This window comes from Typopeltis vanoorti, chromosome 3 (genome assembly GCF_054136105.1).
Source record: "Typopeltis vanoorti isolate ZY-2024b chromosome 3, IOZ_Tvanoo_1.0, whole genome shotgun sequence".
NCBI classification, from domain to species: Eukaryota; Metazoa; Arthropoda; class Arachnida; order Uropygi; family Thelyphonidae; genus Typopeltis; species Typopeltis vanoorti.
The window spans coordinates 130,153,922-130,169,259 of NC_143551.1; the positions used below are offsets into that span (position 1 = coordinate 130,153,922).

The 15,338-nt window shown below is 37.5% G+C and overlaps 1 protein-coding gene across 9 annotated transcripts in view; it reads right to left on the reverse strand.

The window, feature by feature from the left end:
- LOC150108568 (peptidyl-glycine alpha-amidating monooxygenase B-like) overlaps positions 1 to 15,338 on the reverse strand; it is a 521,418-nt gene that overhangs the window by 132,983 nt on the left and 373,097 nt on the right. For all 9 annotated transcript variants that reach the window (XM_090390860.1, XM_090390858.1, XM_090390856.1 and 6 more), the window contains one exon: positions 780 to 856. In XM_090390860.1, the coding sequence (XP_090246986.1) occupies positions 780 to 856 (77 nt within the window). The remainder of the gene's footprint in view (positions 1 to 779; positions 857 to 15,338) is intronic.

Below are 15,338 nucleotides of genomic sequence, written 5' to 3' on the forward strand. Positions count from 1 at the left end.
ACAATGGTGTTGTCCCTTTTTGCTAATGTACCAGTGGGGCTTATATAGGACCCACTATTCCGATAGAAGGATGGCCACTTTGGTAAGAAGAAAAGAACATAAAAAAGTATATTAGGTATGAAGAATCTAAAAGAGACTAGGCACAATATGCCCTGAATAGTGACCATTTCATCAGATGGAACAAAGACATAAACACACAAACCCAATTTAAATCACAGAGACTGTTCCTGGAGACAACTGAAGTTTTACAGAACCTGGTTAACTACAACAAAAATGACTGTGTAATTCTACACAAATTTTAGCACACTGCTGAATCCTCCCGTCAGCAGTAATTAGTAATCATCGCAAAGAGTGCCTATTGCCTTCCATGCACGAATGTCCCTGTTCATCATTTGAATTATTTTATTCTTAGTCTTTGCTGAGAATAAAATGACCAAGATGAATAAAATGAGAGGTTTCACGTCTTTAACTTTGCCTTTGATAATGCTAGTTTGAGCTGGCAAAATTTTGGTATGTTCATAATTAGTTAATAAATTATTTATTTTTATTCCAGTTCCCTGTAGTTTTTGTTCCAGAAACTTCAACATGAATCATGGATTTTTTGCTTGAAGAGTGGTGAATGAATTTATTGAAAAGTATGACTGTGTGAATAATGGTTATTATGGGTCTTCAGAATCCAAGATGTCCATATAATAATAATAATAATAATAATAATGAATCAACTAGATACTTACTTACTTAAAAAAACTATGCAAGCAGTAAAAAACTTTAAAACTTACTATACTGCAATGGCTGGCCCCACTGACTGAGATATTTTCCATCAGCAGAGAATCGTACAATTCGGCTATTGCAATACCTAAAAATAACAAAAAAAAAAGAAAAAAGAAAGAAATATTTTTTAAAAATTGGAATAACCTAATATACAAATATTATTATTATCATAATATCCCATGAACTGAAAGACTCATCTAGGAGGTCTCCTTTGTCAAATCATATCATACACACAGCTCATCATACCACACTTTAAACACATTCAAATTCTCTGCAGATACCACTCTCTCTCAGGCAATGCATTCCAATTATTCACAACTCTCCATGTAATAGCCCAATTTTTCCTCCACTTATTTTTCTGCCAGATTCTCTGCTCTGGTGGCTTTTCTTATTATGAAATAATAATGAAACAACAGAAAAATTCTAACGAGCACCACAACAATTACTACAGTAAGGTACCACCAATATGATGAAAAAATTTCTACTTATATTTTTTCTAATTATACACTTTTTCCTAGTAAATACTTTCGAGTTCTGTGGATCTTACTCCTGTAGCCCATTTGTCACTGGCTGTCCAGGAAGCCTAACATCCAGTGCAGTCCTTGGTAACCTGCGCGACGACCGATGCGGTATAGAGTTCTGATTTGTCTTCACCATTTTTAACTGGGGGTGGGCAGGTGCACAAGATAAAAAATAGGTAAATAGGACAGAATCACCCCTAGCTCTCGAATACTATAATAGCATTGGGGGAAAGGAGCAAGGTGAAAAGAAATACAGAGGGAAAGAAGAGTAGGGACCAGTCTACAGATAATATAACAGGTGTATATTACATGAAGTAAGGTGTGGTCCAGCTTCAGGTGCCTCGGGTTCGTCATGCCCGTATTCACTAGAGTGAGCCTTTGAGGATATATATATTTAAATACATAATTAAATAAACAAATCAGGAAAGGTTAATAGACTGAAAAAGTACTATCTCTCATATAAAAACAAACAATCAGATCTAATTAAGTTTCGACAATGAAGTAAGATTTCATAAGTTTCCTGATGAAGATGTTCCATAAGAAATCTATTCTTATTTAGGATTTTAGTACATTGAAGAACATCATGAAGAACATAAGGCTTATGTTCTTTATGATGGACAAAGGCAGATCTCTCAGATTGTTCATAATAAGAAAAGCCACAAGGGCAAAGAATCTGGCAAAAACCTGAAAAACTAAGTGGAGAAAAAATTGGGCTATTAAGCCATTATACATTGCATCCTTACTTTACATTTGACAGATTACTACTATATAATATTAAGCCAAACTTCTTGTCAAATGGTTCAGTGAACCCTTTTATTAACAGAGCTTTCATCAACTGCAGAATTCCTGCCTTTTCTGTTCAAGAAGAATTTGTATTCTACTGCCTTATGTGAAAGAAATATTTGAAAATATTGAGAAAAATTTTGTTTATTTGTCCTATCAGAATTATCTTCACCTCTCTCTTTCTCTTCACCAAAGGACAAACTTCCTCCTTAGTTTTCCAGGCATCTAAAAGATTCCCCTGTGGCTTCTCATTATGGAAAATCTGGATGATCTGCCTTTGTTCATCATGAAGAACATGTCTTATATCAAATATCTTCAGCCTGAACAATATGGCCTTGCTAAATATGCCAACTCTACTAAGCACATAGCTCTCTGGAATAAGACTAACATAAGGGCAGATTCTTATGGAATGTCATTAAAAGGAAACTTGAGACACTTTATTTCATTATCCAAACTTAAATAAATCTCTTTATGGTTTTCTCTTTGTAAATCTAATTAGGAATTTTTTTTCACCAATTTGTTACTTTACAGAAGCTAAGGCAGTACTCTTTGCAATCATTCTGTTATTTGTGTATTTTGCTGTTGTATTTCTGTACCGTAGATGCCTTTGACACTTAGGAGAAAATTTTATCATTAAAGATTAAGTTATTTGACATGAATTTTGTGTTCCTTTTATTTTTAGCAAAACCTTTGGAAAACATGAACTACCTGGTTATGATCACACAAATGTAACAAAAATAAATAAAATAAAAAAATATAGCAGGAAAACTAATTGCACATTATGACTATAATCTTAACACACACACACACACACACACACACACACACACACACACACATATATATACACTGCTTGAAAGCAGACAACAGACACCCTGATGGGCAAGTTGCATCATATCATGTAACGACTCACATATTTGTAGCCAGTATAAATTGGAGGAATATGATACTCCCAAGTCAGTGCAGCTGTGTCTAGATGAAATGGCTGAGAGAATGGAACTAATGGAGTTTGAAAGAGGTGTTATGATAGGATGCCATGTTGCAGGCCTATCTGTTCTGCAAATTGTTGAAAAAATGGGTCATCCCAGCTCAACATCCAATGATACCATACTAAGAAAGAAGCGTAGGAGTCAACTGCAAGTGCTACTACCTGCAGTGGGCGACTTACCACACTCACTGAATATGACTGTAGGGTGAAATGAAAGATAAAAACCGCCATTGGTTGACACATTGAATGAGGAGTTCCAGGCATTAACTGAAACATGAATGATTTGTCGCTCCATAACACAGTTTTCCAGGCTTCCTTGTCCTACTGTACATGCTCTTTTCACCACTGAAGACAACATGTTGGTTCAGGTAATATAGAAGCCACATTACCTAAACCAACATGTTGTCTTCAGTGGTGAAAAGAGCACGTACAATGGGACATGGAAGCCTGGAAAACTGTGTTATAGAGCGACAAATCATGCTACAACTTCTACTGAGCAGATGGATGGATGTGGGCATGGCAGACCCGTGAATGTCTCTTACCACAGTGCACCTAACCCCAACTATGAAATTTGGAGGTGGCGGTATGATGGTGTGGTCTTGTTTTACCTGGTTTGGCCCCAGATCTCTATTTTGTGGTGCCACGAACATTGAACTCCGAGAGGTATATGATCATTCTGGAAAATGCAATGCTTCCTACTTTGTTGGCTTTCTATGAAATTGACCATTGTCTCTTTCAGCAAGACAATGCAATGTGTCATAAGGTTGCTGCTGTAACTGATAGTTTGTGGACATGAACATGAATGTCATCATACTTGCCTGGCCTCCACAGAACCTAATCTCAACCCTATTGAACATCTATGAGATGAACTATAGTGTCAGGTGAGGTCAAGGGACGTCTGCGCTACAATGCTTCTGGACTGCGTTACAGCAGTCCAGAAGCTCATTACATGCCTACAGGAAGAATGGTCCAAAATTCCCACTGACTGCTATATGCTTGTGGAAAGTATGTCCTGTAGGAATGCTGCAGTCATCGCAATGAAAGGAGGTCCTATATGTTATTAAGGTTGGCACCATGGCTGTTTGCGCCCCACACTGTGGTGTCCTTGACGTCTTTCCAAGCAGTATTTATATATATATATATATATATATTCAGGTTTCATGCTTCAGACTGTATTCTGGATATAAATCCAGATACAGCTGGGTTGATTCTACTTTCATTAATCCAATAAATTAATCCAATAAATATAATTTAATTTCTGATTTCCATTTTTTAATACAGTGAGATGCAGAAATCATTTAATCATTATTTTAGCATGCTGTATTTGTCATATCTAATATACTGTTAGATGAGACTAGTTCTCTAGAAGTGGTTCTTGAAAAAAAAAATTTTTTTTTTGAGCTAGTTCTTATATATATATATATATATATATATATATATATATATATATATATATATATATATATATATACACATACACATACACATATATAATTTTCTTAACCTGTATGATTCACTCCCCTTCCAAATCATTTAGTTATATACATAATATACATATATAAAATTAGAGAAACAGTGTTTTCTTTAATTTTATATATAGAGTTTAAGGATACAGAGATGATACATTTGATAATTTTTATAACTGTAGAGAATTTATATTTTGCTAGAATGGATTCCTTGAGCCAAACAAAAGTTTATTATATACAAGCAAGCTTTGAGAAGTAAAAAAAAATATAAACACAAAGCATGACCACACTGGTGAAGAAGCAACATCAGTTTATGAAAGGCAATTAGATAACCCAAAGGAAATTTCACTGTGGTAAGTAAAGGAAAGAATGGTTTGAGAAAGGGATACTTCAGATGAATGTAAATAGTAGGAGAAGAAACAATCGAATTATTAACTAAATGCTTTGGAAGGGGAGTGAATCATACAGGTTAAGAAAATTCAGTGATGTGAATGAAAAAGATATGAGGATAAAGGCATAATAATTGAAAATACTGAGGATAATGCAAAATTTCAATGTGAATACAGCAGTGATGTCTAATGAGATCTTTCTGTATATTATGAGAGAATGTGAGAGAATTAGCTCTGCCTATGACCAGGATGTTTAATTTAAGCCTCAGCATTGGAGGTTTTCCAAAAGGAGTCCAAAAAGGCAAGACAGTTTCATTACAGAGAGAAGAATCCATGACAGAGTTAATCAGCAAATTAAATATTAATCAGTACCTTGAGATTGGTAGTCAAGGTAATGAAAATGTTGGTTATGCCAGGAATTCAGCAATGGGCAAATAGACATGATCCTCTATAATAGAGAGCAAGTAAAGAGAAATCTTGTCTTATAGTAACTGACTAATTTTTCATAAAGTGAAAGCTGAGTTAAATAAGGGGAATGGTTATAGTATGAAACTGGAACAAATGGGGAATAATAAATAGATATCAGATAACAGTACACACTGAAGAAACCAGTGACTAAGTGACTAATCTAAGAGAAACCAGTAACTTAGGATTATGTGTTTAGCCACTGATGCTTAATTTGTAGGTTCCATAATTTAAAAGGGAATATACAGTGTTTGTTGATGACAATAAGCTAAGAGTAAAAATAAACAAAGATGATGTACTCATCCTACAGAATGACTTCAATAAAATTATATTATGGCTAAGATGGTGACATTTAACAGTTCATCATCATCATCAAATTCCTGCCATGTACCCTCAAGGGGGTGTACAGGATATGACAGTACTACATGAAAAATTTACATCATTACTAACTTCCTATCTACAATTTTCCTCCAAATCAGTCTGTTACTTGTCAAGACTCCAACATTATCAGATCTTATTTCTATCGTCTAAGGCACTTTGTACCGTATCAATCCACCTATATCTTGGTCTTCCTCTGGGTCGTTTTCCTGCCAACCTGGCAGAGAACACTTCTTTTGCTAATCTTTCCTCTGCCATTCTATTTAAGTGACCATACCACCTGAGATTAAATCTGCTAACACATTCCTGGATGCTGACAATGTCAAGTTCTTTCCTAATATCCTCATTTTTAATATGATATTGCAATTGATGCCATCTGTTCACGCCTCTAATCTTTCTCAGGACTCTCATATCTGCAGTCTCTAGTGTTTGGTCAAGTGTTTTACTTCTGACTCAGATCCATAAGTTAAAACTGGTTTGAACACTGTCTTGTATACAGCTAATTTAGTGTTGCGACTAATTTCTCTCTCATTCCATATGAATTTATTCAATTGACTTCCCACCATACCAGCTTTGCTGATTCTGTTGTCTATTTCTATATTTAATTTACCACATTCAGTAAAAATCGTGCCTAAGTAGCTGAAATGTTTCACTTGTTCCACAGGTTCTCCATTCACAACACAGTTGACATTTTCAATGATTCTACCTATTTTCATTGTCTTTGTCTTTTTATTGCTGACTTTCATACCATACCTACTACAACAGTTATTCAATTTAGTCAGGGAATCTTGCAAACTTGTAGCTTATTTATTTAGAAGTATAACATCGTCTGCAATAAAGCAAAGAGCTGACATTAGCATCTCCAATTTTGATATCATGTTTAATACCACTCTCCTTCATAATGTGATCCATATAGATAATGAATAACAGAGGGGATAATGTACATCCTTGTCTCACACCAGATTTAACATTAGATCACCTTCCTGTACTTCCTTCAATTCTAACTACTGACTTACAACTCAAATAAAGACTAAGTATTGCTTGATATAATGCCCCATTGACACCATATAACTGCAGCGTATTGAATAGCTTCTCTCTTGGCACCTTGTCATATGCCTTTTCCAAATCGACAAAACTTAAATACAGATCTTTGTTATATTCCCATGCTTTCGCGACTATTTGTCGTAAAGTGAAGATCTGATCCTGACAGCCTCTATTTGGCCTGAAACCAGCTTGTTCTTCACCAAGCTTTTCTTCCACAATTCTTCTCAACCATTTCTCAAGTATACTTGCATAGATCTTGCCAGGAACACTCAGTAGGGAAATACCTCTGTAATTCTAACATTCAGTTTTATTTCCCTTTTTATATATGGGTACTATGAGAGCTCTACTCCAATCATCAGGAATTCGTCCCTCTGTTCAGGCTTTCTGAACTATGCAGTGCAGCAACTGTAAGACTTTTATATCACCATACTTCAGCATTTCTGGTCGAATATCTTCTACTCTTGCTGCCTTTCCACATTTCAAGCCGTTGATGGCTTTTTCTACTTCAAGTATGGATATGTATTCCTGACTGCATGCCTGGTCAGTGTTTTTTATCACTGTGTTGTCATCACTGCTTGTTTCATTTAGCAGTTTTTCAAAGTAATTACTCCATACTTCAAGGATATCTTTTTCTCCTGTTTTCATGTCACCTTTATCATCTCTAACTCCTTTTACAGCATTCTTTCCTCCATTCCTAAGCTTCTTCAACAACCTCCAGAATATTTTGCCACCTTCTTGATATTTATTTTCTATATTCTTGCCAAAGTCCTCCCATGACTTTTGTTTAGCTAGTTTTACACACTGTTTAGCTTTCTTACATTTGTCTCTGTATTCTGTAAGAGTAAAAGCTGACTTATTTGCTAGGAACTTTTGATATGCTTTCTTCTTTTCCTTCACTGCCACTTTAACTTCCTGTGTCCACCAGGGAGTTCTGATTTTTTTATCCTTGCACACAACCTCACCACATGCCTCTCTGGCAGAATCAATCAATGTTTTCTTCAGAGTTTGCCACTGAATCTCCAAGGTTTGATTCCTGTTCTCAAACTCTTTCATTTTCTTTTCAATAATCTTTCTGTATTTTAGTCTACAGTTCACATCTGAGAGCTGCTCAACTTTTATTTGCTTCAAAACTTTCTTGCATGTTATTCTTTTCAATATGAAATCCAATTTTATCTTGCTCAAAACTAAATAGCGATCACTTCCAATTTCAAATCCTCTGTACACTCTGGTGTCCTGCACCACGGAGAAAACATCACTATCAAAAATAACATAGTCAATGAGACTTTACTTATTCCTAGCCTCTTCTCTCCATGTGAATTTGTGCACATTTTTATGCTGGAACATGGTGTTAGTAATAACCAGTCCATGTCCTGAGAGAAATCCAACAGATATTTGCCATTATCATTAGCTTTGCTCTTTTCTCCAAATTTTCCCAAAATATTTGTATGTCTCACAATCATTTCCTACTCTGCTATTTAGATCCCCAACAAGGACCAACTTTTCCTTTTTCATTGTGTCAGTTGCTTTTTCTAAAGCGTCAAAAAATTCCTCCATTTCTACCTTAGTAGAACATTCTGTGGGACCATAGGCACAAATAAGTGTCATTTTTCCAGTTCCCCATTCTCATATTTGCCCACATTACTCTACTTGAGACTACGTGTGTAGAGGCTTAAGTGCTGTGAGGACATCATGTTGGATGCTTACTGGATTTTTTACAACACTCAAAAAGAATTAAAATAGAATTTAATACTTCTTATATTTCGTCCTAGTCATAGGACATCTATGGGGATTACAAAAACAATTAATGTAACATATACACAAATAACAAACAATACTAAGCCCAACCACGTGGGTGACACTAAAGTCCTATCTAGGTAGAGCGCCCTCTAAGGGCAGTAGTAGTTGGCCTGGAATGTAAGGTGGGAACTCTGGTGTTGAGTGTTTCCCAAATCTTCGGAAGCTTAATGCATCCGTATTTATTGAGTTTTGGTTGGTTTTTGAGAGCTGCTGCTGCTTCTAAGAAAAGTTTCTCTTTCTTGAATTTGCTGTGGTGGAGCATGGTGGTTTTCTTCCATGATATCCTGTGGGTGGTGTCCAAAATATGGTCAGCCAAGCCTGAATGGCAATAGTTGTGTTTGAAGATGTAAGACTTGTGTTCCTCTAGACGAATGGATGCTGATCTGCCTGTCTGTCCAAAGTACGCCAGCTTACAGGAACAGGGTACTTCGTAAACTCCAGGCAGAGAGAGAGAGGAGGAAGCTGATCTTTCGTAGAACGGATAAGGGTAGCAAGTTTGCGGTGGGGCTTATATGCTGTGTGTAGGTTGTACTGTTTTAGTATCTTGGCTATTTTTTCGGATGTGCCACGGATGTAAGGTATGGTGATGTCATTTTTAAAATCTTGTTGACGAGAAGGATGGGGAATGGGGGAGGAGTTGATTATTTTTTTGATACTGTGATCGCTGTAGCCATTGGAGAGGAAAGTGCTGTGTATGTGGTTAAGCTCAGTAGTGAGGGCGGTTCCGCTGGAACAAAGATTGTGGGTGCTCTTGGTAAGAGTTTTAATAATGCCATATTGTTGAGAGGGGTGGTGGTGGGAGAGTTTGTGAATGTATCTGCCTGTGTGTGTGTGGGTTTTCTGTATATGTGAAGGTAAGTGTATCATTAGGCAGGCGTGTGACTAAGGTGTCTAGGAAGGGTAAACAATTGTTCTTTTCCATAGTGAACTGGATTCTTGGATGTAGACTATTGAGATGACTGAGGAAGGAGTCTAACGTGTCTGGGCCATGAGGCCAAATAGAGAACACATCATCTACATATCTTAGCCAGATAGAAGGTTTGAGTGGGGCTGAGTCTATGGCTCGTTTTTCGAAATCTTCCATATAAAAATTGGCAATAGGGGTGAGGGGGGGAACCCATGGCGATTAACTCTATCTGCTTGTAGATTTTGTTGTTCCAAGAGAAATACCCAGAGTTAATGGCAAAGGAAAAGAGATCTAAGATGTCAGAGGGAAAAACGTTTTCTAAGAGAGATAAGGTGTCAATTAAGGGAATATTGGTAAACAAAGAGGAGATATCAAAGCTTACCAATATGTCTGTCTTATTCAAGGTTAAATTTTCTGTGAGGGCTTTAAAGTGGGTCGAGTTTTTTATATAGGAAGGGGACCTTCCGGTGAGGGGGATCAGAGAGTTGGCCAGCTGTTTAGATAGTCTATAGTAAGGTGCATTGGTGGCATCTACTATAGGCCTGAGTGGGGAATTGGGGTTGTGAATCTTTTGGTAAACCGTATATTCGGGGGGGGGGGGGAGCGGAAAAGTTTAAGTTTTTTCGTGACGTCAGGGGGCCAGGAAGATACTTTTTTGAGTAAGATTTTTAGTTTCTTAACTTGTGTTTTTGTAGCGGGATGTAGGTAGCGCGATTGCGGAGGATAATGTTCATTTTACGATTGTATTCACTGGTATTAAGAACGACTGTGGCATTACCCTTATCCGCTCTTTTGATGATGATACTTTTTTCTTTACGTAGTTTCAGGAGAGCTGTACGTTGGGCATATGATAAATTAATTTTTGGCGGCGAAGAATGCGCAAGGATGTTGGCTATGTCAAGTCTGATGTTGTTAGCTATCTCCGACGGTAAGTGACCGATTCCCCGTTTGATGTTTCCCATTACGTCAAGCATCAGCACTTCCTTCGGAGCGACGGCAAAATTACAGCCGAGGCAAAGGGCGCTGACGGCATCGTCGTTGAGCCTTTTGGAAGAGAGGTTTATTACTATCTGCAGCGGTTGAATTTGTGGTTGTGGTTTGTTTTTCACAAGATTGCTATATTTCTTGATGTGTTAATTTTTTATTTTTTGGAATTATCTCTGTGCAGAAGTTTCCGAAATGCCAGAGAAAATCGACCAAAGTTCAGGGTTAAGAATGGTGGAGAGCTCTGAATGTAAGGAGCCAATGGCGGCGTTCGTCACTGCGAGGGTAGCACATGTAGAGGCGATTTGCTCGCAGAGTAATGCCTGGCTGGCACGGTTATATATACAAAGTGCTTTTTTGGAAATACCATGGATTCCCCCCCTTCACCCCCCCTTGCCAATTTCTATATGGAAGATTTCGAAAAACGAGCCATAGACTCAGCCCCACTCAAACCTTCTATCTGGCTAAGATATGTAGATGATGTGTTCTCTATTTGGCCTCATGGCCCAGACATGTTAGACTCCTTCCTCAGTCATCTCAATAGTCTACATCCAAGAATCCAGTTCACTATGGAAAAGGAAAAGAACAATTGTTTACCCTTCCTAGACACCTTAGTCACACGCCTGCCTAATGATACACTTACCTTCAATGTATACAGAAAACCCACACACACAGGCAGATACATTCACAAAACTCTCCCACCACCACCCCTCTCAACAATATGGCATTATTAAAACTCTTACCAAGAGCACCCACAATCTTTGTTCCAGTGGAACCGCCCTCACTACTGAGCTTAACCACATATACAGCACTTTCCTCTCCAATGGCTACAGCGATCACAGTATCAAAAAAATAATCAACTCCTCCCCCATTCCCCATCCTTCTCGTCAACAAGATTTTAAAAATGCCATCACCATACCCTACATCCGTAGCACATCCGAAAAAATAGCCAAGATACTAAAACAGTACAACCTACACACAGCATATAAGCCCCACCGCAAACTTGCTACCCTTATCCGTTCTACGAAAGATCAGCTCCCTCCTCTCTCTCTGCCTGGAGTTTACGAAGTACCCTGTTCCTGTAAGCTGGCGTACTTTGGACAGACAGGCAGATCAGGATCCATCCATCTAGAGGAACACAAGTCTTACATCTTCAAACACAACTATGGCCATTCAGGCTTGGCTGACCATGTTTTGGACACCACCCACAAGGTATCATGGAAGAAAACCACCATGCTCCACCACAGCAAATTCAAGAAAGAGAAACTTTTCTTAGAAGCAGCAGCAGCTCTCAAAAAGCAATCAAATCTCAATAAATACGGTTGCATTAAGCTTCCGAAGATTTGGGAAACACTCATCACCAGAGTTCCCACCTTACATTCCAGGCCACCTACTATTCCCCTTAGAGGGAGCTCTGTTACCCACGTGTTTGGGCTATATTATTGTTTGTTATTTGTGTATATGTTACATTAATTGTTTTTGTAATCCCCGTAGATGTCCTAGTGACTAGGATGAAATATAGGAAGTATTAAATTCTATTTTAATTCTTTTTGAGTGTTGTAAAAAATCCATTAAGCCTCCAACATGATCTACTTGAGACTGACTGCCATTCAAGAAGATTAGCCTCATATTTTGTGTTGAATACTATGGCTACTCCTTCTTTTCCTTGATTGTCATTACCTGAATATAACATTTTGTATTTATTGCTCAGAAAGATCTCACCAGTTTTGGTCTTTTTTGTTTCAGTCACCCCTATTACGTCGATCTTGTACTTATCTAATTCCTCAGCTAGCTCCATTTCTTTGCCATTCATGCTTCTTATGTTGATAGTACCGATCTTTAACTCTGGTGATGTTGAGTTGGGGTTTGTTTTCAGATTTGTTTTCACATTTAACAGTTTAACATTGCAAAGTGCTGAATTACCCATTCTGGAGTGAGAAGAATACAAGCTAAATATTAAACCAATAAGAAGTCATTGCAAGAAACTTGTGAGGTTAGTTATCGGAAAATGATAGTGAACAAGGAGTTGAAGATCAACAGACAAACTGCAAAACTGGACAAATTCCCACAATGAAATACTTGGATGTTGAAAAACACATGGGCATAAGTTGTTACCTCTTTTATAATGCATCAATGTGACTACATCTAGACAATTTTTCTCAGATTTTGTCAACAGGATTAGGGATGAGAATGTGGTATGAATCCAGAGGCAACTGAACAAGATGACAACAAGTTCTGAGTTTCTAAGAAGAAGAACATATTAGAGTTGGTGGGCTGTAAAATTTGACTGAATGGTGGAAAGAGGGATTGATAGAAACATATCTTAAATACTAACAGAATTTGTTATACAGGACAGATTATTATTATAATTATCCCAAGATCCCATGGAATCAAAGACTCATTGCAGAAGGTCCCTTTGTCATACACACAAGCTCATCATACTGTGCCTTAAACACATTCAAATTCTCTGCAGACACCACACTCTCAGGCAACACATTCCAATCATTCAAAACTCTCCATGCAAAAAACCTGAATCTCGCATCCTTGCTCACATCCTTCTTATACCTCCAGGATGATCTCTTATTCTGCCTTCATCTCCCATCATTTTCTCAAATACATTCATCGTTAATCATATAACAACCACTTACCAACTTATACATCTCTATCATATCTCCTCTCTTCCTCTTATTCACCAGACTCTTCAAAAATTGCATCTTCTCAACCATTCATCATGATCAGTAAAACCTTAGTGAATCGCTTCTGGATCCTTTCCAATACCTTTTGAAAACCAGATGATCAAATCTCTGCACAGTAGTCCATATGTGGCTTAATCAGGGCCCGATACAATGGAACCAGAATCTCCTTACTTCTACAAGGCAATATCCCTCACATCACTGTCAGAATTCATTATGCTATCCTCACAATTTTGGCAATGTGTTCTCTAAATTTTAGATCCTTATTCACCACCATCACCCCAAGATTTCTTACTTCCTCTACCTCCAAGAATATATCCCTGCCAGTGACAAATCTACATCCCATCTTTGTTCTCCAAATTTTAAATCTTACATTGTCCAACACTGAAGTGGCATCCCCAGTCCAGTACCCATTCACTCAGTCTACTCAAATCTTCTGCAAAGACCACATCATCATCTGCAAACAGCTGGATATCTCCATTCAAGTCTTCCCCAATATCATTAACATACAGGTTAAACAGCAATGGTCCTAAAACAGACCTCTCTGGCACACCAATTAGTGACTTTCCTCTTTGCTGATATTTAACAGATGGCCAATCTCCAATTCAATGCACTAATCTAATATTCAACCTAATCCGCTTTAGTTTGACTATCAACTCAACATGAGGTAACTATCAAAAGTCTTTGCAAAATCTAAGTGAGATGGATACACAGTAGTGTACCCATCTCAATTGTCCAATGCAGGTGTCGTCTTATTGTAATAAGTAAGATTACTATTACGTGACTCTCTTTAGCAATTCTACGGTGTCCATCAAAGATAACACCACTGTTGTCAACCTGATTCTAGGTTCTGGTGCTCAATAACCTCTCTAAAACTTTAACCACAACCTGACACAGAGATTGGCCTATAATTTGATGCTGGAGTTCTGTTACTTCCCTTATGAAGTGGTACAATCTTGCCTTCCTTCCACTCCTTTGGAACTTGATCCAATGTAAGACTCATATTAAAGAAATATGCCATGGAATATGTCAACTCCCTGACACATTCCTTCAAAATACGTGGTCATATGATAGAGAGATATTAGACTAGTTAATTCATGAGTAGAGTCCAGAAGAAGGCCTGTGACTAGTGGCATGCTGCAAGGCTCTGTTCTTAGACTACTACTGTTTAATTTGCACATCAATGATATAGGAGAGGATCTGGGAGGAACTGTTCAGTTGTTTGCCGATGATGCAAAATTTGGTAGAATTTTGCAGGTTGATTTGGATAGACTGGCAGTCTGGTCAAAGGTGAATGGATGTTTAATGTGGCAAATTACAAACCATGTTATGCATTTTTGAGTGAAAAGATCACCAACTGTATAGCACATTTGTGAAACTGTACTCCAGGAAATGAAATTGATGAAGCCAGAGATTTGGGAGTGTTAGTGGATAGGGAGTTAAAGTTTATCGGGCACATAGCAAAAGAAAATATGAAAGAATTAAACCAGGAATCAGTAAGTAATAGAAAAAATTAAAAAATATAAACATAAATAGATGGAACACATTGAAAGAATGAAAACAGAAAGATTACCAAAACAAGACTTAGATTACAAACCATTAGGAAGAAGAAAACCAGGGTATCCTCTAAAGAGATTTAACGATGATTTTAATACTAAAACAGCCACTCTAGGACTAAATCCTTGAAAAGCATGATGATGACAGCAAAAGTGGCTAAAACAGCTCATCGGATTACTTGGTTACTGAAGAATACTTTGACAAGCAGAGACAAAGCAGGTTACTGTTCCTGTTTAATGAGCCTTGATAAGACCCTGTCTTGCCTTCTGAGTATTTTGGTGATGAGGAAGAAGTGCAAAGGATTCATAGTCGAGTGACCAAGATGGTAGTAGATTTATGGAATGAACCTTATGAGAACTGGTTGAAGATATGATTGAGAAATACAAATTACTGAAGGGTTTTTACAAGATTAATTCAGAGGAAATTTTTCAGAAAGGTCGTGGTGGGAGAACTACGGGCCAATCTTGGAAACTGAATAAGAGTGTAGTTAGCAAGGATGTTAGAACAGGGTTTTTTGCTCGGAGAGTAGCAAATGAGTGGAATAGATTGCAGAGTCTGTTTTGGGTGCCATGACTGTGAATGTGTTCAAAGCAAA